The sequence below is a fragment of the Lagopus muta genome, chromosome 13, assembly GCF_023343835.1.
Source record: "Lagopus muta isolate bLagMut1 chromosome 13, bLagMut1 primary, whole genome shotgun sequence".
NCBI lineage: Eukaryota > Metazoa > Chordata > Aves > Galliformes > Phasianidae > Lagopus > Lagopus muta.
The window spans coordinates 15,290,474-15,314,511 of record NC_064445.1 but is presented as its reverse complement, the minus strand read 5'-3'; the positions used below and the strand labels follow the sequence as shown (position 1 = coordinate 15,314,511).

Below are 24,038 nucleotides of genomic sequence, written 5' to 3'. Positions count from 1 at the left end.
CCAGCAGGAACAAGTGCTAGCAGTGATTAAGTACCACCGACCAACGACTATGAAGACAACCCCTCAGAGGTAAATCAGCCTGGGGCCTGGGCTGTGGCTGGACACTCAAGCCTGCAGCTTGAGACCAGAAGTCTGGTGTGGCCACAAGCCCAAGCTTGCTGCCTTCAGTTTCTCACTTCTCAGGATTTTGCAAAAACAGAGGTTTAAGAACTCCATCTACAATTAGCAGAGAATCCTCAGGATCCTACTTTCCCCTCTTTTGTCAGCACTTCAGCTCATGCCAGGCACCACATCCTGCGTGGGCTGAGCAAGGACACCTGGGCAGGGTGGGCTGTGAGATGCCTGTGATGCTGTCACAGCCTGCGAAACAGGAAGACAAAAAGTGGCAAGGGAAAAAAAACCCAGTGCTTGAACAAAAAGCAAAAGATGCAATGTTCGTTCTTCACTCTTCCCTCAGTGCTGCCTTGCCCTTTGCGGAGGCTGAGAAGTGTGAACACATCCTGTTTATCTCAGCAGCACCACCACCGTGCTGGGTTCAGTGGCAGCGGTGCAGACACAGCTGGCGAGGCCATGGAAGCGCTGCCCATCTACCACGGGGGCATCACTCGAGAGACTGGGGAGAAGCTGCTGCTGGCGGCGGGTGCTGATGGCAGCTACCTGTTGCGGGACAGCGAGAGCATCCCGGGGGTCTACTGCCTCTGTGTGCTGTGAGTACGGGTGGCGGAGGGCTGGTAGGGCTGCTGCAGATCTCAACTTGGGAATCTGCATGGTGGGGGAGTCCCGTGCAGTGAGGCTGAGCGCACTCTGAGCACAGATGGGTGGGTGAGGGGCCATGGACAGCTCAGCTTTGTGCCTGCTGATTGCTGCTCCTCCAGCTCTTGCTGGAGAGGGCAGTGAAAGCATCGCCCCTGTGCGTTTTCACTTCACGGTGCTCTTGGTCAGGGTGCATCCTATAATCCATCAGGCATGGATTAAACTACCTTTAAAGAATGAGGACTACTGATGGGCAACAGACTAATTGAAAACATTTCACATAAAGTGAATGGGGAAATATTCAAGGAGGTGACCTGCCAGAGAGGTATTAGTAGATATTGCCCTGGGTGAGCTGGAAAACGATGAAGTCACAGGACCTCATTTTAATGAGCATCTTAGTTTCCCTACTTTTGGCAAAGGCAGAGGAATGAGACATCCTTCGAGAGACTATTGTACAGCCAAGTACCAATGCACTGTCAGAGCAAAGATTTGCCCATGCAGATGGTTGTATCTCTCTTCAGCAGAAGAAAAGCAAGAGAAAACAGTGCTAGGACTGGAAAGAAAATAGCTAACAGTGAGCAAAGAGAGGGCAGAAAAAAGCAGCGGAGGAAGAATTGTTAGTCAGGTTTTCCCCAGAGGTCTTGAATACATTTCCAACAATATGCAATTAAGCTCCAAGTGAGCATTATTATTCTCCTGTTGCAGACCAGTAAATGGAGAAATGCAAGGAGGTAATAGGCAATCCACAAATATACCACCTCATAGCAGAACGTCTTCATGGCAGAAGATATATTCTTTCTTCTCTTCATGAAATCAGAAGATGAGCCAAGACAGGCACTTCTGCTAACAAATACAGCCCTTAACAGCTAGAAGAATGTGAAATAAGAAAATGGAATAGAAGTAGCAAGGGGTAAGGAGTGCTATGATTCCTGCGATGGCAACAGGCAATAAAAGCAGAATCTTTTTAAAATAGCCATCAGAGAAAGTGATGATATACCTCCTTAACACTCAGAAGTCAGTCAGTGCAGATGGAACATCGAAGTGTTAGAGAAAGGGTCAAGCAGAACATTACAATGCTGCATAAAATAGGGAATTTTTTTATTAGTCTAAATCAGGCTGTAAGTACATAACGTGGTCTTCTACCTACATGCAATCAGTTGGGATTTTTTGCCACGTTAATGACACATCTTCAAGAAGAAATTTCGTGAATTAAATATATAAAATGAAATATATAAAATGAGATATATAAAACAAAAATAGGAAGAACAGAAAGGATTGCTAGCTATAAAGCTCTGCAAGCTTTGGGGAAAGAGCAACAAGACCCACCTAACTGTATCTGGAAATTATGGGCCTCTCAAGTCTTCTTATCATGTCACCTTCAAACACATATATGCTATGCAAAGGGAAAAAAGAAAAAAAAATTGCTGATGAATTTTATGCGGGTTTCTTGTAGAATAGAAATCATGAACATTTTTTCTTTTATTATAATCCTCAATGTATGAGGGAAATTTCCAATAGCATCTTGGATAAATTGTGAGAAAAAACTAAATGAAAAAATGTGGTGAAAATGACCATACAAAGATGGTAAGGTGGCTGAAAAGTGGTAGAGTTAAAGCTTGGATCTAATGCTTCCTAATATTTTAGCTCAGATAAACAACATATTACACAATAACTTTGAGGACAGTTATCATAAAGGCATCAAGGAGTAGCCTCTCACTGGAGGTAGCAGTGACAGGTTAGATAAATGTGTGCCATAAACTACAGAAGCGCCTTAATAGGCAAATTTACTAAAGCTAAAGGTAAAATGTCTCTTCAGAAGAGAGAAACTAGAGAAGAAGACAGGGAAACCATTAGAGGTGTAGATATATATTCAACAGATGATGCCAAGATGATGCCTGGCTTTGCAAAAATAAACCCATCAGTCCAAACCCTCTACATTCAGGTCCAAACAGCACGCACAGAGATGGAACAGGTGATGAGAGTGTATGTGTACAAGAGCTTGGTAAAATCCAAGGAGGAATCACGCAGCTCCCGTGTTCACAGTTTATCAAAAGGAAAACAAGAGTCAGGAAAGTGGCTGCCCTGCCCACCCTGATGCTGGTGAGTCCTGCAATTGCCTCCGCCTTTCTGTGGCTCAAGCAATGCCTCCTTTCTTGGAGAGACATTGTAAGTTGATGGTGGCACCCTGCTCTCTGCACTCCCCAAAAGCCTCAACATAGTTTGGCAGTCTTTGAGCACGCATAATAAGGGCAGTGGCGTTCACAGCCAGGTTCATTCACCTTCTGCTTTTTCAATTAAAAAGTGGAGCCCTGACCTTTAAAAGGGAGAAGAGTCAAAGATTCACGAATCCCTTGCGCCTGACACTGATTTTACAGGGCGATCATAAAAGAGACAGGTGGTAGCATAAAACCTGACCTGTAGAGATGGGTAGCTGTGTCAGGCATGCCCCTGTTGTCAGAGCATTTGTCTAGAAAACTCTGCTTTTTCTCTGTTTCTCCTGATGTATTCTCTGTCTCCCTGGAATGCTGCTTTCTGCCAGCCCAAGTCACAACGTACACGCAGCATGCCTGCCAGTCTGCAAAGGAGGAGCAGATTTTGGTGTGGCTGTGGCAAAGCACAAAGAACCCACTTTCAGAAATATTTTATGACCACAGTTATACTTTGCACGGAGGGGTAGAGGGGTAGAAGGGTTTTGCTTTGGACCAGGGTCACCTGGGGCTCCCGCAAACAAAAATGCTGCCTGCAGTCTTTGGCGAGGTTTTCTGTTTCAGATGATCTTCATGGTACCTCATGAACTTTGTGGTACCAATGCCATTATTACATTGATAACTGATCTTCATGGTACCTCATGAACTTTGTGGTACCAATGCCATCATTACATTGATAACATATACTTTAAGGCCATCCTTTGTTCCTGTTTGACAGTGACAACAGAGGAACACACTCATTGCCTGGAAATTTGTTAGGGAAGAAGGAGGGAGAAGACTTTTACTGCTCCTGAAAACTGGAATAGAAGAAATATATATGCTTTAAAAAAATGTACACGTTTTCTCTGTAAATGTGCGCTATGTGCAGCACTCTGAGGTGTTGCTGTCAATGCCTGGCTGTTCCAGAGAGCTTTCTTTACTGATACGGCTTCCTCGCCGCTCGATATTCCATCTGACGTTTTTAGCACTGTCAGAAATCCTCCGTGCACATTGCTCCTAATGAAGTCGATGGGGGACACAGGACTCAATAAGGGAGGCCAGCTTGGGATGAAGCCTCTTCAACGGCGCATAAAAACGCATGGAGTGAACTCCTGAGAGTGCCAAAAGCACCGCTTTCCTTTACAGCTATATGACAGCGTGTGCAGAAACAAGCAGTTCGTGCCTGCAATGGCACAGAGAAAGCAGTTTGTAGTTTGGGCCTTAACATTCATATACTTGGCGTGTTAGTAGCTGTTTCAGACCTTCAAATATTTCTCGGTGAATGTTCAGCTAAACATGACATACTTGTCAAATCCTATGTTCAGATCATTTGTTTGGAATCAGCCCTTCATGTGCTGTGTTGCATTCAATTTGCAGACAATAATCAAAAGCCAGAATAGAATATTGTTTAGAGGACTTGAAGCAGCAGCAATGGCACTGAGGATAGGCTGTGATATCTGTGCTATCAGACTTTTACACACACAGTTATTTCTGTCACCGTTACCACAGTGCAATGTGTGGAAACTTCCTGATGAAGCAGATCTATCAGGTGTGCAGTGTGAAGGTGTGAGGTGGGATCACGAGTCATTTCAGCTCAGCATTTCCTTTGTTTCCCATGTTTGACAGAAGTTACAGAATAATTGCATTCATTATAACGCTGCACATAATAAGCATCGTCCTTTGGAACAAAAGCTTCTCTCTGTGGGGGAGCTCCTCAACTCAAAGTTGATGTTGTACATATCATGCTCTATTTTCAGCTTTGAAAAAATCTTTTGCAGCAGAGCAGAGGTATTTCAGCTCCCTGCTGAATCTTTGCTGAGGAACAACTTGTCCCATGGCCTTCAGCTATTCCAGTGCATTTTCCTGGAAAGATTTTAGGTCAGCAGCCTGAATGATGGCTAGTCACCGTGCTAGGCAGGCTGCACACAACAGAATGAGTGCAGTTGGTAGATAACAAAATCTAGATCAGCTCTACTCGATTTTCCAGACCTGAGCTTTGAAGATTTAGTTCAAGCAGTGATTTCAGCTCCAGGGATTTTATGGTCAGAACTGTGCCTCCCTGCTCGGAGAGAAATGGGAAATCTAATTATGAGCTACAATGCATCACTCCCAAGCAGTCCTACAAATGTTTCAAAGGTATATGAAGCTATGAGATTTTACCTTTGTGATGTGCTGTTCTGTAGGACATCATCATTCACAAAGCTTTGCTACTGCCCCACTGGAGAATAAGTTCCTGCCTTTTCTTGTCTCAGATTGAAATCAATTCTTATTCCATTTCCAAATGTCAATAAATTCCCATTTGAGGCATTCCTTTTGGCTCTGCTATCCTGTACCAGACCACCACAATCACACCTGCACGCTGTCCCTGCAGGTGAACCAGCTCTTATGCTGGTCATCAGCAGTGCTCAAATGGCGATGCTGACAATCTTTCACAGCAGATTGCTTGCATATAGACTCACCGGCATTTCAGAAGCTTTGACATTCCTTTTTTCAGGCTTTTGCTCATTTTAGAAAAGAAAATCGTGAGAATGCCTTTGCTTATAATGCTGCAGTGTTATGGTAGATCTACACATTACAGATTTGGTAGCACGAGTAGGGAATCAGTGACAGAAGTGTAAACTCAGATGGGCGTGTATGGAGTGCTACTGTGAGCTTGGTTGAGCTTTTCAGACCATGTAAACACTGATTTAAACTATTCTGTGCACTCTTGCTGACAGAGAACTTGTATCTTGCATATCATCTCAATGCAAACGCTATTTCTTCAGCTTGGGTTAGCTGATGGGTGGTAATTGCTAAGCTGCTGTACCTTGATTGTGTGCCTGAAACCTAAACAAGGCAGGAACCAGGCAAGCTGCTTGTCAGCCAGAAAATATACATTCCAAGACAGAATGAGGAGATATAAGCTTAAGCAGAATTTTCTCCTACATTAACTAACAAGACTCTTTGGCCTTTCCGTGCTTAATAAACCAAGTAGCAATATAACAATTAAAAGAGGAAAAAGAAAGCTGTTTAAGAGGGTGTCTGGATCTGCCTATCTCTTGGCAGCTGTCCCTACAACAGCAGCAGGGATGAGGAGTGGGGGTCCCTCACGAGCACAGGTGGGCCTGCAGCCCCCAGACATGGCCACAGGGCAGCTGAGTCCCTCTTGGATTTCAATGCTCTGCTCCACTACCACCACCATGGGCCCACTGGGGTCACCCTCTGGGGTGCTGCCTGGGGCTGGTGCCCAAGCAGATGTGTGGGAGCCACCAGGCTCCTCTGGATGAGCTGGAAGAAGCTGTCATCAGACCCACTCAGTCTCTTGCATACTGTGTGTCCTCCAACCCCTGCTCTGCATACAGAAGTAGTGATTCCCCCATGGGCTCTCTTGTACTCATCTCCATAGTGTTGTGTGTGGTTTAACACTACCTCAGTTTGTGAGATGAAGATCTTGCTAACTCTGTTTCACACTTGAGAAACTGTGACGCAGGATGCTCAGGGCTGCAGTACTCTTTGGCTTTGGCTTCCCAAGGAGAATGGGACAGGAAAGCTCTTTGAGAATACTCAGCATTACTATCCTGTACAGCCTGCTGACTGCTTGAATTGCTGCAGGCTGTTTCATTGTTTTTTTTCCATTGCTTCCTAGCTGTTCACTTTCTCTGGCTGATTTTTTCAGCCCTCCCCACCTCCAGCTCTTTGTAAGGCCCTCAGCTGAAGCCCTCAGGCTTCATTTCCCTGTTCCCCTTCCTGGTTCGGCCCAGCTCTAGCCCAGCACTTTGATTCTCACTGCTGTGCCATTGCCCAGCTTATGAAGCAGCCTCCCTTTTTCTCTCATGGCATTTCTTGACATTTCCCATACTTCAAAAAAGATTGAGACAAACACCCAAGAAAAAAATTTCAGCCTGAAGTGCAGAGATGTGGTGAACATACAAGAAACCAAGCATGGTCAACATGCAGTGCTGCGGGCCACTGCTTTACAGCTGCAGCTCGTTCCTAAGCAATATCATAAAGAGAAATTCTCAAGGAAGATCAGGATGCAAGTACACCAGGTGAGAGGAGTTGATTAGTACATTGCAAAGACATCCAAATAAAAGTTATGTGAGGAGGAAGAAATTGATGTCATTTGTTGCTGACCCGGCTTTCCCTCATCTCTCCATCTTTCTCCCTTTATATTTGCTCCATTTTGGACCCAGAAATGAATACAAATTAGTTTAATAAAATTTCCCAACTGAGACACAAAACATTTGGAAATGATTTTAAAATACACCATGCAGCTGAAATGTCATGGTTAATTTTAAGCTGCAGCATGCAGCTGATATCCTCCGGCTATTTCAGCAGTGCAGAAGATTGTAATTATTCACCTGCTAGAGCAAATGAAGCTTTAACAAGCCTGATCGCAGTTGAAAAGGAGGAGTGGAGAGGATGGGGAGACAGATGCTGTCTCGGTATGTCATCTGTGAATGATGCCTTTGTAGCTCTTTGGGAGGAATTAGCCAGCTATAAAGAAAAAAGCTATAATACAAAATGGACCGTTCTCTGTAACAGCAACTTTTTCAGATTTCCCTTTGACAAAGTTTTCCCAGTTAACTTACTGCAGCATGGTCATGATAGTACAGTTCCCAGCTGGTATAACATCTATTTTTATGGGGAATTAAAAAAAAAAAAGTGAAATGAGATTAAAAAAATATTATCAGTGGTGAGCAAACTACTGTTTCTCAAGTGCTACCTAGTATTGTCTTTACAGCAATGGATGTATTCTACTTTTGATTTTTGCCTTTGATCAAGAGTCTGTGGGGCCCCTGTTCATGCTGCTGTTGATTCAGGATCGCTCCCATCTCTGGGAGCTTCCTAGGTGTGAATGAGGAGCTTTGTGACTGTGAGCAGGGCTGGGGCCAGTCCTTAAGCCAGGAGAAGGGGCAGGGAGCCTTGTGCTGGGTCTGTCCCAGGTGCAAAGAAATGTTCCTCTCCCAAGAAGTGCAGGGAAGGCAGTGCCACTGTGAGTGCTCTCCCAAGTCCTTCTCTCAGTGACGTGACCACCTCCTGATGATTCTCTCCAGCATGTAGATGAGATCAGGGCCCTGAGCACAGGTTTGGGTGGGTCTGGTATGCCTCAAGGTGTGCCACTATGAGAGGCCCCAGATGACAGTGCTGTGCCTGTGCTGTCCTGTCTCTGCTATTTGCCTGTAGTTTACATGGCCACACTATATAAAGGACCAATGTGTCATACTGGCAGCTTTTTTATCTGCCATAAATCAAGAAAAATACAGACAACTGAGCTGTCCCCTAATGGCGGCTGGGGATTTTCTCATCTCCTTGTACTAATGCTCCAGTAAATGTATTTTTCCTCTTGCTTTTGCCTGATGTTCTGTAATCTGCAGTTTTAGAGGCAACATTCTGCTCAACCACAAGTTTAATTTTTCTGTTTAATTTTTAAGAGAAACAGCTTGATCTTCCTTCATCCCACACTGATCTCAGTAAATATTAGATACTTTGAATCACAGAAACCTTTCTCACCGAGGCAGTGCCCATGTAGCAGTGAAAAGAGTTGGACACGTCAAAATGATGTCACTTGCTTGCTTGTGCATGGAAGTTAGAAAGCACTTTGAAGTGGCAATGAAGTAAGTTCCTGCTACTTAACAGAAAGTTTTGATAAGATCATATTTGTTAGCAGAATACTTACCAGAAGAGCTGTAATCCACTGTTCTGTGGAAACAAAGATCCTGATGGAGAGCAGCTGGTCTCTCCTTAACAAATCCGTCCTCACTCCTTGCACGTTTCCTTGGAAGGAGCTGGGTGGTGGGCGCTGGGCTTGGGCCTTTGACCCCCTGCTGGGTGCCTTTCTTTCCTGATGTCTTCAGAGCCAACAGCAGGTGATAACACTGTGTTTCTCACCTTCAGCACCAGGAACCCCTTCATGCCTTGCTGTCTCTCCTCACCTGAGAAAAATGTAGATTTGCCAGATGATTTGAAGAGCTCCCACTTGTGATAGGAATGTCAGACTCTCCCCACGCTCGGGGCGGGGATCAGCACTCCACAGTCCCAAATTCTTGTTGCTTTTTCTGTGTCTCATTATCTGAACTACCCTTTATATTTTCTCTAGGCTTGAGTGAGTGATTTTATAGCTGAAATTCTTTTTATACGAGATAGATGTCTGTAGCATACCCCACCCTGTTTTGGTCCTTGACATTACTTAAGCTGACCTTTATTTACCAGTGTCTTACTAAACCCACCTAGCAGAGTGCTAGGAGCCACCAGACATTTCAGAGCAGCACCCCAGTCTTTAAGTCATGCAATCTCTTAGGAAGAGAAAGAGCCATGTCTGGAAAAACCAGACTCTAAAGAAACTGAAGCAGCTGGAATGCTTCAGAAGAACAAAGAACAGGCACTGGTAACATGCACAGAGTGTTATGAAAAGCAGGAGGCAAGAAAGAAAGTCTAGATTTTTACTAACTGATCCTATTAGAGGCAAAAAAATAATTGTGGAGATGGCTAGATGCCTTCAAAGAGAGAGGACAAAATATCAAGATGCCCCTGGTATTCCCCAGAGCACTGTGGGCTGTAAAGTCCTGACTTCAGTAACCATACACTGACTGGCAATCTATGTGCACAGATGCAGGGAAGCCCCTTGTGATTTCCAGGAGTAAGACTGGAGTGAGCATTGTGACATACTGAAGACATAGGCACAGCTTGTGGAGGTTTTAATAAAGGACATAATAGTGCAAGATAGTCTAAGGGCACTGATGGCACTGAATTCCCTCAATGTGAACATATACAGTGGCTCATAAAGATGTGCTTGTAAAGAACCAGGCTTGAGCCGTGGCACCAAGCAGCAGTGGCTGGGGTTCCATGGGACAGACAGAGCAGCAATGCTCTCCTTCCATGGCCTTCCTTCCTGCTGCAGGCACAGCACGCTTTGCACACCTGGGGCTCCTTTGGGCCCATCCGCAGCCCTGATGGCTGCAGCAGTGGAGGTTGTGGTGGGATGGCGGGGCTGTTGGCGGGGCTGTTCTGCTCCTGGTGTTCCACTGTGGTGCTGGGAGCTTGGTCCCCTCATTCCTGGCAGGAGGCAACAGTTTTGTGTCTCTGGGAGGTGAGGAGTGGTGAGGAGAGCTCACAAATCATGTCAGGGATTTTTGCCCCAACTTCAAAGGGTTACAGCAATGTGACAACTGCTAACAGCTTCCTGTGCAGGTAAATTATATCTGAGCCTGCTTTGCAGAGGTTGCTCTAATGACTTGCTAACAAGGATTCATCCAGGAGCCATGACATGGAGCGTAAGTAATTGCAATCATACGGTGCCTGTGTCATTGACGCTTTCTGCTATTCTGTAATAACTACTATAATACTGTGTATAATTGGAAAGAAATGTAGTGTATTTTTGCTTTCTGAAGAACTGATGCTGATAGAGTGAACGGCCTCTAAAATCCTGCTGGGTATTCGTGTATATCTCTGTAGTGTAATATATGGTCTTCTTATCTGACACTGCCTAAATTAATGTTGAACCCGTGGAACTACTGTGAGTTCTCTCTGCTTCTGAGTTAGATTTCTGGATATTTACCATGTAAATCATTCACTGCATTGGGCTCTCAAGAGAAGCAGGACAGACTCTGCACATCAGAACACCTTGCGCTGTTAGTGGATGGCTCCTTCTTCTCGAGGGACTCAAATTAGATTCAAAAAGAAGAAAGATTTCATACTCTTTCACATTCTGTGTTTGAGAATTAAGAATGTACTCATGAAGCAAAAGGTAGTTTATCTGGATTTTGTGGTTCTAGCTTTCCAAACAAATTGCAGTCACGTTAATTTCTTCTGGGAACATCTGCATTTAAATAAATCATAAAACAGGAGGTTTATATGCCAATATTTCACTTTTTATTTATACTTTTTTTCCCCCCAGGGAAAATATTCTTGGTGTTTGTCAGTAAAAGAAGGTCAATGAAAAATTAAAAATAAAAATGCTGAAGCAGGAATCAACGCATTGTCACTTAACCTGGAATAACAGAACATTGCCAGACCAGATCTAAGTCAGAACAGTCCCTCATTCAAAAAAACCCCGTATGTTAAAGACTGCCTCTGGTCTGAGTTCCAGTTTTCTATTGACTTTGAATGTTTATGGGTGGATTTATTGTTAAGGAGTGGTTAGCAGATGAGCCGACTCCCCTGTAATGGAGTGAAACCTGGCAGTAGAAATGAGGAATAAATAGCTGTTGGCTTTTTTTCCCTTCACAGGCACCAGGGTTACGTTTATACCTACAGGGTATCCAAGACAGAATCTGGGTCCTGGAGTGCTGAGGTGCGTGCTTCTCTTTTCTGAAAACTTCGGTATCCTGTTTGGTGTTAGTATTGATTTAATGAAATGTATTCAAATTATTCATGCTTCTGCAAAGTCTGATTTTCATTGAAGGTAATCGATGTTGAGCGAACCCATCACAAAGATGTCTTGGTGCCACTTCTGACAATCTTGAACTCATAAATTAATTCCCTGTTACATTTCAGCTGTTGCATAATGCATTAGTGCATTACTTTGCATCATTTTCAATGGCAAAAAAATATTATGTTTTTATAATTTGACAAGCACAATCAGTATTCAATTCCTTTCTATCTCACATGCCATTAACACTAGAATATTTAAGGAAATACTTTTCAATGCACAGTGTTTTAAACTCAGTTTCTCTTCAGAAACTTGTTACAAAGTGTATTTTCACTTGGTTGATAAGAAACCAGTAATTCAGGCATAGCGTAACTCTATTTGCAATACAGATGACAATTTAGATTGATGGAATCTAAATGATAACCTCAGTTTCTTTTATGAAGATCTTGTTCTTTGGATGTAATCTCCATATTGCTTTATAATTGTATTTCTGTTTGCACATTAAGCCTGATTTACAGACACTAAATAATTGCTAGGCAGGCGTAATTTCTTGGTTACTGTGCTAGCAGAAGTGGTTGCAATGCTCTGGAAGACAGGAGTGAGTCGTGGTGCTACTTGGAATCAGGTCAAGAGATAAAACATGCACATTGCTGCAGCTCAGTAATTATCTGCCTCAGTCCTGAGAGCGGTGCTGAGGAAGAACTCACAACTTACTGCACAAGGGACACCCTGAGGATTTGTGCTGCCTGGCAAGTGGGTCTGGAGCACTGCTGGAACCCGTGGGGCATCTACCTGTCAAGGGAGCTCCAAGGGAGGCCACAGCATGCTTTGGCCCTGATAACAGCAATATCTGCAGTGCTCAGAGCTGAATGGGCCTCCTGCTCCTCCATGGTATCCATTGGATTCCTGTGCACGGGTTTTTCCTGGTTGCGTTTAGGCAAACTTCATCCGTGTTTCACAGAGCAGGCATTCTGAGGGCTCAAGAATCTCAGTGAAACCTCTGTAGAGGAAGTGCTAGTTATGACACTAACTATTCCTTTATGCAACAGTAAACCTTAGTGCAAGCAGTGTCAAGACCATGCTGGACTCTACTGCTAAGAACAGGAGTCTCTGTTTTGCCCTCTTTCTTGTCCCCACGGGATGTGCCTTCAAAGCTGATGCTGGAGATTTCCCGTCTCTGCTTTCTGCTCTGGGATGTGGTGTGTGAGCAACCCCAGACCACATCCATCCTTCAGGAATAATGCAGGGAAATGAAAACAGTGCCAGTCAAATCCCTCTTATTGGAAACCTCTGGCATATAGCAGTGGAGGCGGGATTTAGTGCAGCATTTGCAAAGATGCTAACATAAAAAGATTGAAAAAATCCCATTTTTTATCAACTAGGTAATGTCTGACTGCTTCCTTTGCACTAGAAGATGGGTGGGAATACTCAGTGAACACATTGAAAAGCAGTGAAGGCTTAAAGGCTTGCAATTGTGCAGTATCTGTGCCTGAGATTAATGGTGTGAGGTGAATGGTCAGTGCCAGGCAGCTCTCACAGTCATCTTACTGGTGTTTCCCAGGGGGACTGCAGACTGCCTTGACTTGGGATCATGAATAGCAAAAGACCACTTGAGAATGTGCTCAGCAAGAACCACAGGCTCTGAGTTTCATTTGCTGAGGCAGTGTTGGAATCATACTTGGATGGGAGGAGAGCAGGAATGGCTCATAGCTTGTCGGCTGGCACCTGGAGGGGCTGAGGGAAGGGCTGGCTCCATCCCAACGCATGGCTGCTTTTCTGAGGACAAGAGCTCATCACCAGGGCACTGACTGCCTCGCCTCCCCTCACCTCTCACCTTTGGGTTCACAGACGGCACCCGGGGTTCACCGGCGGCTCTTCCGGAAAATGCACAACCTCATTTCAGCCTTCCAGAAACCCGACCAGGGCATTGTTACACCTCTGAAGCATCCGGTCATCAACCATGCGAAAGCCAGGTGTTCTCCAGGTACCCATGGGGTGCAGGCAGCCTCAGCTGTGAGGGGCAGGGCCCTCCATGGGGGTGGTGATCTTGAGCCTGAATGAGCCAAAAATATGACCCATTAGGGAATTCAACCTGATGAGAAAATCCATTTAAATACGTATATTCCTGAGTAATACATCAGAGGTAGATACTTGCCTTCCCCGCTGCTGTGGCTCTGGTAGGGGTGGGTCATCTGATCTGTTCTTTTTCATCCTTCTGTAATTGTGTGATTATTTTTCTCTAGGTAGAAATGACGGTCGTGACTACCTGCAGCCATCATGAAGACGTTTCCCCGTGGAATAACCCCAGCTCCCAGTAGTGCCTCCGGTCCTGCTCTAGAACAGCACAAGCTATGATAGTTAGTACAACTCTGTGAGTTTCCTTGTAACATTTGCTGAAATGTGTTTCATAGTATTTCTAGCTCAAAGTTTAGAAGTTTTAGGTTTCAGAATGTTTTTTTTTTTAATTTTATTTTATTTTTTTTTTTGTAAGAGGTAAGAGAAAAGCATCAACAACTAAATGGTGTCATATCATTTTTTTTCTTTTTTGCAGTCCTAAGTGCAAAATATTTTCTAATCTCAAGACTAGTCACTCTATTTTACATAAACTGACTTTCAACTCTTCTATGCTTTCTTCTGATAGGCATTTATGGGTAAGACCCCTTTTGTAGGCTTAGGAAAATTGCTTATATCGAGTGTCCTTTCCTTGAACACAGACTTGGTGTCTGTGTGACTGTCGTACAGTTCCAAAAGGTATTCCAGACATGGCCTCAGGAGAATTCCCACTAGCTGATTTCCCATCATATCAGGCTCTCTGCAATCCAACAGAACCACTCAGTGCTGTTTCCACATACAAAATTTATAATTTGCACAAAGAATTGAAAGCTCAAGTAATGTTTTGAGTAAATGAGAACAATCACTAGTGGAGAACCTCATACTTTTTATTTTTCCAATATTTTCTCTACTTGAAAAAATCGCCACCACATGTAAATAAAATATATATATATATATATGTATATGTATTTACACAATATTTACTTTTATTTCATTGTCATATGTTTTAGTAAGTTGCTGCTGGGTTCCTGTAGGAGAGGCTTACATCTGGAGGACTTGTTGCCTTGCAGGGTTAGCACTGTCTCCAGTGCTGGAGCACTTGGCTGCTTAACTTGGTGAGCTGCCCGGGTTGGCCGGCAGTGGGGAACACTTCCCTGCAGACTCGATGTGCTGGAGCCCTCTTGGTTTGTGTTGTGTTACTTTTCACCAGCAGATATGGGCCTATCACAAAAGCACTCCCTTCAAAGGACACAGCTAATGTTGATTGCAATTGGGTGAGCATGGCCAGCAGGGCAAGGGAGGTGATCCTCCCCCTCTGCTCTGCCGTGGTGAGGCCACATCTGGAATGCCGTGTCCAGTTCTCCTCGGTTCTAAAAAGACAGCATCTCCTAGAAGGAGTCCAGCAGAGGGCCTGAAAGGTAGTGAAGGGCCGGAAGCATCTCTCGTATGAGGAAAAGTTGAGAGATCTGGGACTGTTCAGCCTGGGGAAAAGACAACTGAGGGGGGTCTTATTAATGTTTGCAAATATGTAAAGGGAGGTGGGAGGCAAATGGATGAAGACAGGCTCTTCTTGATGATGTGTAGCAACAGGACAAGGAGTAATGGCCTAGAACCTGAACATGGGAAGAAACATGCGGAAGAACTTCTTTATGGCAAGGGTGACAGAACACTGGAACTGGTAGCCCAGAGAGGTGGAGGACTCTCCTTCTATGGAGGAGGTTGTATTGCTTAAATGTCTAATACTTGAATGTTTCATGCCTGTACTTCCAACTTCTTCGGCACAGCTTGGAAAGCTGGAAATTTCTGAGAAGATGTAGAGAGCTTTTCCAAAACCACCAGGCTGCAGGCTTGGGAGATCAGGACAGATAAAATCCCACCAGATGGGGGCAAGCTGTGAACTGGGGGTATAGGGAAAGGCAGGGCTGCAGCCATGTTTGTAGCATCATACTACACTGGGGGGCATCACCCAACCATTCTACCAAGCAGGCAGACAGACTTTCGTAATCCATTTAGCTGTTTTGTCCCAGATTCTGACTTGTTGTCACTTCACTGAAAAGGAAACAGTGAAGAGTTAAAAGGGCAGCAAGAACGGGCACTCAGCAAGGTTCAGCCACTTGAAGCAGCATTTTAGTTTGGATTTGATAAGGCTGCAAGTTTTATCTTTTATTTTATTCCTATAAGTGGCCATGTGTGTATGAACGAGAATGAGAGAAAGAGAGAGAGAGAGAAAGTGCAGCAATAAAACATTCATCATGAAGCACAAAATGCTCCTTGTAAACCCTCAATGAGAGTAAATGCAATAAATAAACAGCTGTGTGATAACAGGAAGCGGTGGACAATGCTGTTGCAAATTTGTGACGATTGCTGTTCATTACTCAATGTCTGTCTAAATTAAGGCCACATTTCATATGTAGTGAAATGTCCTGCTTCCCCTCCCCTCCACTTTGCATCATATTTTACTCTCTGTATGTTTTGCTCCATGTCTCCCTGCTACTTATGCTGATTGGTTGAAGCAAGGGTCTTATCTTCATACAGTGCCATACAGTGAAAGATTCAGCATGATTTACTCTTTAATAAAATATTTAAAAGCTGTTTTTTTTTTTTTTAAATATTGTTAGACAATTCAGCAAATGTCAGCAGGAGAGGCGCAGTGCTGAACGCTACCAGCTCAAAGCACAACATTCAGCACCAGCTGATTCTGGGGCTGTGCTGATTGAACCCCTTCACCCCTTGTCTGTGCCTTAAAGGTTTCCTGCTGCATGTCTGTGGTGGATGCTCTGTGGCTGTTCCAGGTTTTTGCTCCTGCAAACCTTCCTTTCCAGGTGCAAGCAGTCGCAGTGTGGGCTTACTGGGGGAGCAAGCAGTCGCAGAGGCTTACTGGGGGAGCTCCTTTGCTTCTGGAGTGCTGTGCCTGAATCCTGGTTTAGGCTGGCTTTCTCAGGACAGAGGAACTAAGACAGGGTGTGCTGAGAAGTGGTTCCTGTAAATGACAGAACCATGGTGATAAGCATGGTGGTAAGCAATGTGCCTGAAGGCTGTTCCCTATAGAAATGTCCTGTTGACTTCGAGTGCCGCGTGGTACAAATCCTGTGGTGCAGTGAGATGAGGATAGCTGCTTTGACTATGGGTGACTCCAGAAGAGCAATGTTATTTTTAAAAATAGATAAAATAGGCCAGAAGTTGGCATTTTAGAGCTAAAGCTAAGAACACTGTATGTGAGTTACTAAGATAGAGTCTTGGTTGTGTTGTTTCTTTTGTGTTCCCTCTGGAATCTGGAATTGCTATACTCTAGAGCACCTCTTGTTTGAAGACAGGTAGAAGAAGCTGGGGTTGCTCAGTCTGGAGAAGGCTCAAGGGAGACTTCCTTGCAGACTTCCAGTGCTTAAAGGGAGCTTATAAACAGGAGGGACGATGACTTTTTATGTGATGGTGATTATACAAAGGGGAATGGTTTTAAACTAGAAGATGGGAGATTTAGATCAGAAATAAGGAGGAAATTTTCCAGCCAAGAGTGATGAGTCCCTGACATGGCTGCCCAGAAAGCTGTGGATGCCCCATTCCTGGAGGTGCCCAAGGCCAGACTGGATGGGGCCCTGGGCAGCCTGATTTGAAGGGATAAGGGATGTGTCCCTGCCCACAGCATGGGACAGAACTGGATTATCTGTAAGGTCTGTTCCAACCCAAGCCAGTCTGTTATTCGGTGCTTTTACGATGCTATGATTAAACAAGCTGCAGACAGTCAGAGAAGCTCACACTATCCATCACAAAAGGAGCTGGTATTTGGTTATAGGAACAGTAATATGGCAAGTACACAGATTTCATGCGTTTACTCTGCTAGGAAGAGCTACAGATCCTTTTAGAGAGCAGCGTGGGCAGGGCTTCATCAAGAAACATCTGTGTCCCCTTGTTCCTTGTTTCTTTCTACCAGCCCCTCTGGGCTCAGCAGCACTGACTGCTCCGTCCCCACCTGCCCTGGAGCTCCTTCTCCTCCTACTTCCCATTTGCAGGCTCTGGCTCTGACTGCTGCTTTGGTGGATGCACCAAAGGACTCTGTGTCCTGCCCCCCCCCCCCCCCCCCCCCCCCCCCCTCCCCCCCCCCCCATGCAGTCTCCTGCCCAGCGCAGGAGATGCTGCTGCTGGTCCCAAACAGTGCTGCTTTTACCTCAGCCAGACCCTCCCCTGCTCCCTGGCTGGGCTGTGACAGGCCTTCTGCAGCAATACATCAATATCCCAGGCCATTTAAAAATTCCTTTCTTACTACAGCATCCCTTTGGCCTTGCTGCCTCCTCATCCACCCAACACAATCCTCGTGCTGGGTCAGCACCCAGCCCAAGCTGCTCCCATCAGCTTTCTACCGTGTACCCCTTCCTTCAGCTTTAAATGCTCCTTCTGCTCCCCCCCTTCATTCTCTCCTCCTCTCTGCTGCATGTGCTGTTTTTTAAAATTTTTTTCTTGCACAGACTCAGGCAGTAGTTTATCAGCACCTGTTTGAATCAGGCTGGGAAATCAGATGTACTGAACGAGCAGATGCTTCATCTATGCTACTCGTCCCTTAGCACCACTGCCTTCACCCACTCAGTTCTGGGAGTGCAAAGGCACAGAACAACACGCCTTTTCACTCTCACACTTGCTCTGATAAGAATCCGTGCACAGAAACAAGCTGTGGACCAGCATGTAGTGCCACAGGAGTTGTACACATGAGCCCTGAATCAGAAGTGTAATTCAACACTGCCAGCAAACCCACTGCAACATTCACACTGAGAAGTACTCTTTGAGGACCTCAGTTTGATGTACGGAAGCACTTCTTCGTGACACAACCAGTAAAATCCCTAAGGTGTGGTTTAAAATAAGACAACGTCACATGCTGTCAGTTTGCACCTTTATTTTTTAAAAATGAAATAGTCAAAGTACTTTCTTTTTCAAATATCGACACATAATATATTAACTTTTAATATTTACAGCGTGTTGCTGGGATGTTCTTGTAGAAAATGCATGCTTCTGGTCTGAAACCCAGAGCAAAATGCATCAGACCATGTAACTGCAGCCATGTAACATAACGTGTACAGTATCCAGTCACTATTCAGCACAGGAGTTAGAGCAGGAATAAAAAATTGGGATCTATTGTTTCCTAGCAACAAGGCTGAGGCCGTTATAACACAATTTCTGTAAGATCAGAACCTCTAACTGGTGTCGGACAGAAACCAAGATCTTGGCATACATTGTAAACATTTTACTGTTCATGAGAAAGCGAAAAAGGAACGTTACTTTGACATATATCGTATGCTATGCTTCTCTTCTCTTTTATCGACACTTCTGCCCGAAGAGTATGAAGACTTAATGTGTTATCATGGTTCATACAAGTAAAATACTGTCAAGGACACAATCTGATATACTAACATTTATTAAAAGGCTAAAGTCCACCACGAGATCTAAGGAAAAACTGGGAGCTGCCGAACGCGTTTCCTTAGACAAGGAATGGCTGGTGGCCAACGTCTGGGCGCGTGCCCGATGCCAGCGCCCCGCTCCTGCTGAGCCGTGGTTCTCCTCACAGCCGGGACGCTTGTGACCTGGTGATGGTTTGTGTCAAGGACAGCTTGAGTAACAGTCAGTGTTTGTCGGGAAACCCTCGCGGCCGGCGGTGTCAGCTGTGCTCCCCGCAGCAACCAGCACCTCGGCAGGACCCTGCCTTCGTTCAGCTCCAAGCGCAGCCCCTCTGCCGCCTCTTTCACCCCGAGCTCTGTGCCTTCCCGCAGCACCGAGCAGCGCCCCGACAGACGGACGGACAGCCCTGAGGACGCCGGCAGGGAGCGTCCAGAGCAGCGCCCGCTGCGGCAGGGAGAGGCTGTGCCTGGTGGGTGCAGCTGGGAGGGCACTGCAGAGCTCGGCCTGAACAGCCGGCACATGAGCACCGAGTCGCACATCGACCAGTTCATATATAGGTATTTGGCTATGTTCTACATATAGAGCTATATATATATTTATACCTTTGAAATGTTGTAGGCTGGCTAAATAAATAGGAACGCAAAGGAAACGTTACTTGTACACACTATTGATTTGGCTGTCATAAAAAATACACAGCACGTGTCTCTCATGGTAGGTACTTGGCTACAGGATAGTGTGCAATAGTGGGTCTTATTTTTTGTTTTATTTTGTTATTTTATAATTTTATTTTTTCCTTTTGCAGAACCTTGTTTGCAGTGCAGAACGCTAGCATCAAATTATCTGATTTAAAGAACGATACACATTTCCATGCACTTATTTTTCCTTTGTTTACTTTTACTCATTTGGGTCTCTAGGTGATAGTGCAAAATTAAAAAAGCAAGAAAAAAAGGAAAACTACAAAACAAAACCCAATGCTCAGAATTATTCTAGCTACTAGAAGAAGGAAATGGAGACTGAAGTGTTCCCTGCCTCCATCTGAGGTTGTTCATGGACACAGTGGCCCACAGCTGTTTGCTGTAGCTGCAGTTCTCACAAATCACTGCTGGCCCACGTGGTGCTACGACTTCAGCCCCCAGTGCTCATTCATTAATGAATGCTCTTTAGCACTGCCGACTCGACACGACACTTCTTTTTAGTTTCCTGAATTTCTGAAACTGTTTTGATAAAGGCATTTTTTCCTGTTCTAACAGGGCCGAGTAATATCACCAGATTCTTCATTCATCCAGATTCTTGTAAGAAATACTATTCAGAAAGATACCATAGACTGTCCACCCAGGAACAGGGAAAATGCCAAACTTACTCTTAGAGACAAACTTGTAACACTTCCCACTCTTCGACCTTTTGGCATTATCTGAGAACAACAGTAATCAAGGCAGTATTAAAAAACACAGCTGTAGGTAATACAAAGTGCATTTCCTGCATATAATACAAATATAACTTTAAGAAACTAAAGGCACAAGCTAACTAAATAGGTATTACATACTAGAAATGCACAGTTCAATCTAATAGCTTCAAAAATTTGTTTATAATGGATATTTAAAGCAGTTTGAAAATGATACGTCATTATTGAATTGCAAAAAAGTATAATTGCTTAAAATATAAGTAAAATAGACTCTAATATTTGACATCTTGGATCAGTGATAAAATACATCATCACGTTTATGAATGCACTCTCTATATACAATTCATAAATTATTTTTCCATTGATTAAAAGCATATTAGAGGCTCAAGGATTCAAAGGTCCATTTTTAGGCTGGTGTGGAGGTATTCAAATTCTCCATGATTTTATGGAAAATTGTGTCAAACGGAACTGCTGTTGGCAGCTCCAAATCCTGTACAACAGTTAATGATGAGCCTGAGCAAAATGCGTTTTGGTCCACGGGTCCCCTTGGCTGTGATGGAGGGTGGTCAATGGGCCAGGATCTGCTCAACCTGACCCCGAACCTCTGAGCCAGACTCTGCACCCCCAGAGCTGCTCTGGCTGCAGAAGGAGTAGGGGGAGTCTGTGTGAGGCTGAGACCCAGAGGGTCCAGGTCTCAGGTTCCAGTTCAGGCTCATCCCTAACTTTGGTACAATCTGCTCCACATGCCCAAAAACAAGGTGAAAAAAAATGAAAATTTGAAAGGGAAGAAAGACAAAGAAAGCACTTTGTTGGCTTCGGGAAATGTGAGCAGAAATTGCTTCAATATATTCACCATGTCTGTTTTGAAAGAAATGTGCAATAACATCACTGTTACAGATAAACAGGTTCTATAACAAGACTTCTAGCTCTTTTGGAAAGTCAGCAAAGGAAATGTGCTTACCCAGCCTCTCTCCCAGGCACCCTCCCCTTGCCCGTGATAATCAGGTCTATTAAAATGACAAGTGAAAAAACAGGATCTCCTACTCTGCTATGAGAGAACTGTGCCAGCAGCGCATGATACCTTGGGAAATAAAAGTTTCTGCCCATGCAATATAATGCTTTTCTATGAGCTCTAGATATTGAGCTGAAAAGTGAAGAGTCATCCCCGAAATGTTCTACGTTTGTACAACATATGTACTATCCACACTTAGGTTCATCAACTCCCAACCCACCAATCTTCTTCACGCTTGGAATAATGATCAATACAGTGGGATTATCAATTTGAGATGAAAATAACATGATGCCTAAACCCAACACCACCACAATGATCTGTGAAAAGAAGGTCCTGGCCCAAGGACTACAGGCAGGACTGATCCCGTGCGGCTGCTCATTGCTGCACCGCGCGGACCCTCCTGGCTGAATAGTGAAGGTTGTCCCAAAAGCACTGAGCTAAAGCCCGTTCTGGAGCCTACTGATGTAGGTGGGAGGCTCGTGCTGACTCTTTGCTCACCATGTGCTGTTCTGGCCAATCCTGGAAGCTAGCTGAGCCCCAGTCGTGCAGGGCAAGCCCTGACCCCCTGCAAGATCTGCAGCTCCACGTGTGCTGCTGGGCTCCACAACCAGTGCCAGGGGAAATCTTGGGGAAGAGGCCCCTGAACGCAGATGCAGACACAACATGGTGTTCCTCACCGAGTGAGAGGCAGCTATGGCCCGGCAAAGACAAAGCTCATGTGGGGCAGCCTTTAAGTGCTGCATCCAATAAAAGTACTTACGTACTGTATCTAATAAAAGTTGGGTTAGAAAATCCCATAGATCACAGCTGTGATAAATGACATGTGCAGGGTTGGTGAGCAACTACAAAGTTTCCATACACAGTCTGGTTTTTGTATGCAATCCCTTGAACCTATGGGAGATCTCAATGGGATAAAACTACCCAGTAAGAATAGGTTGCAGAATCAGGCTCTGTAACCTCTTAAATAACCGGTGAATTATTAAACCACCACCAACAAAAAAAAAGAAGTAGTGTTTCTTTAGAAGAAGACAGAGCATGCTGCGCTCACGCCTGCCCTGCGCGCTCTGCTTCTGAAAGGTTTGAATACTGCCACACAAGAACTAAAAATCTTCACTGTAATCTCTTGAAGAATTAAACGAACAATATTAAAATACCATCTTCTGTCACATTTAAAGGCAGTTGGATATGTTTTTTCCTCTATATTTATATATACAGAGTTCTGATCTAGAAAAACCAATACAATAAACCATTTTACGTTTAAAAACAGGCAGTCTTTGGTGACGCAAAGGCAGAGATTTTCTTTGTTACCTTCTGCCTATTTCACTCTGTCTCATAAAGTGAATATTATTGGCACTGTCAGAAAGTTCGAGATACTGCTCCACTGACAAAACAAAATATCCATCGTAACCTTGTACCCGCCCAGTGTTTAGAAGCTGCTGTTTCTCTCCATCTGTCCATGCCCTAATCCCCTCTTCCCCCTCCTGCAGCCGTCTCTGCTCCTTAGTCCAGGCCTGAGCCACAGCTCTCTGCCTGGCTACCTCTAGGACATGGTTCTTTTCCTCTTCCACGGTCGTTCCGTAGCGAACGTTAAAGCACAGTGCGCCGTGCTGCAGCTGTATGTCAGCGAAGCGTCTAGTCCTCCCATTGATCACGGAAGTCATTTGCGACACTGTGACATTCACGCCGTTCTCCAGGATGCGTCGTCCTCCAGTGTTGCCAATTAGGGCCAAATCTTCTTCCAGAGACCCCAGCTTGATGAAGTAATGCGTGTCCCGGCCCTCTATGGTGAAGTGCAGGTTCTCCAGATAGTGAGCGTTGTTGAGTATGGCAGCGATGCGCCGGCTGTCCTCGTTAGCCACACCGATAATGTCTGCTGTGACAATGCCATCCTTGATAGCAAATTTGATGCCTTTTCCAAACACTGAAGGAATAGCTGCAAACCTCGGTTGCTTCACTCCCTCATAGCACTTGCCATCACTATACCTGGGGGTCATAGGAAGTTGATCCAAGGATATAAAGTTTCGGAGTTGCTTCTGTAGCTCACACTGAATACCAAGGATAGTCTGGAAAAGAAAACACCAGCAAAGTTTGAAGGAGAGAAATCTCACAGTCTCACAGTCCCTACCAGTATTTTAACTGCTTAAAATGGATTTGCAATTAGTTTGCAAACCATCGTACACATCTATAGAGCGTGGAAGTACGCATAGGCTTTCTAATTACCAAAGGTACTACTTTATATCTCTTGGACTCTTCAGTTTCTAGAAAACAAAAAGAAAACGTATTTATCACAAATGCTATTCTCATATTTATCTTCCCTTTTTTTTTTCCCCTCTCTCCTGTTGTCACTCTAACAGCTGGTCTTTTGAATTGTAGGCATGGGGAAATCTGAACTCAAATCTGTACTCTCATGCAATTCTAAGCAAATCACTTGTTCATTATATCTTCTGTAAAATAGCACTAACAGTTCATATTGCCCACTCTTCAGGGAAGGCAGGCTGTGAAGGTCTCAAGACGCTAGAAGAATAGGAACCAGGTAGGCACATCAGATCTGCAGATCTTCCCCCCACATTGTGCAGAAGAAAATCTCCCTCCAGCTGTCTGTCCATCAACACAATACATATCATTATACTCTTCTTGTGCCTTTGTTATAGCTTCTTCAATATCGCACTGACAATTCTGCATTAACATGCTCCACGGACATGACCCTCCAGCCTTCTGCACTCTATGTGGTCATCTATGCATGGGAAAAGAAGCGTATTCAATACTGCTGATGTGAACTCACAGCATTTTATGTTTCCTTTTCCTGGCTGAATAAGAGAAAGGCATCTATTCTATCTCTTCTATGTAAAATTATGTTTCTCTGTTAACAGATGCTCTTATGATTAAATGCAAAACACGAAC

General features: G+C 44.5%; 2 protein-coding genes across 11 annotated transcripts in view; one reads left to right on the top strand and one right to left on the bottom strand.

Moving 5' to 3' along the window:
- Positions 1 to 427: 427 nt before the first annotated feature.
- On the top strand, positions 428 to 17,396 carry SH2D1A (SH2 domain containing 1A). Its single transcript, XM_048959417.1, has 4 exons — positions 428 to 707; positions 11,148 to 11,211; positions 13,138 to 13,273; positions 13,533 to 17,396. Exons 1-4 carry the CDS (start codon positions 571 to 573, stop codon positions 13,568 to 13,570), a joined length of 375 nt encoding a protein of 124 aa, XP_048815374.1. The 5' UTR covers positions 428 to 570; the 3' UTR covers positions 13,571 to 17,396.
- A 45-nt stretch (positions 17,397 to 17,441) lies between these two features.
- Positions 17,442 to 24,038, bottom strand: part of TENM1 (teneurin transmembrane protein 1) — a 537,663-nt gene continuing 531,066 nt past the window's right edge. For all 10 annotated transcript variants that reach the window (XM_048959375.1, XM_048959377.1, XM_048959378.1 and 7 more), the window contains one exon: positions 17,442 to 23,200. In XM_048959375.1, the coding sequence (XP_048815332.1) occupies positions 22,442 to 23,200 (759 nt within the window). In that variant the 3' untranslated portion in view covers positions 17,442 to 22,441. The remainder of the gene's footprint in view (positions 23,201 to 24,038) is intronic.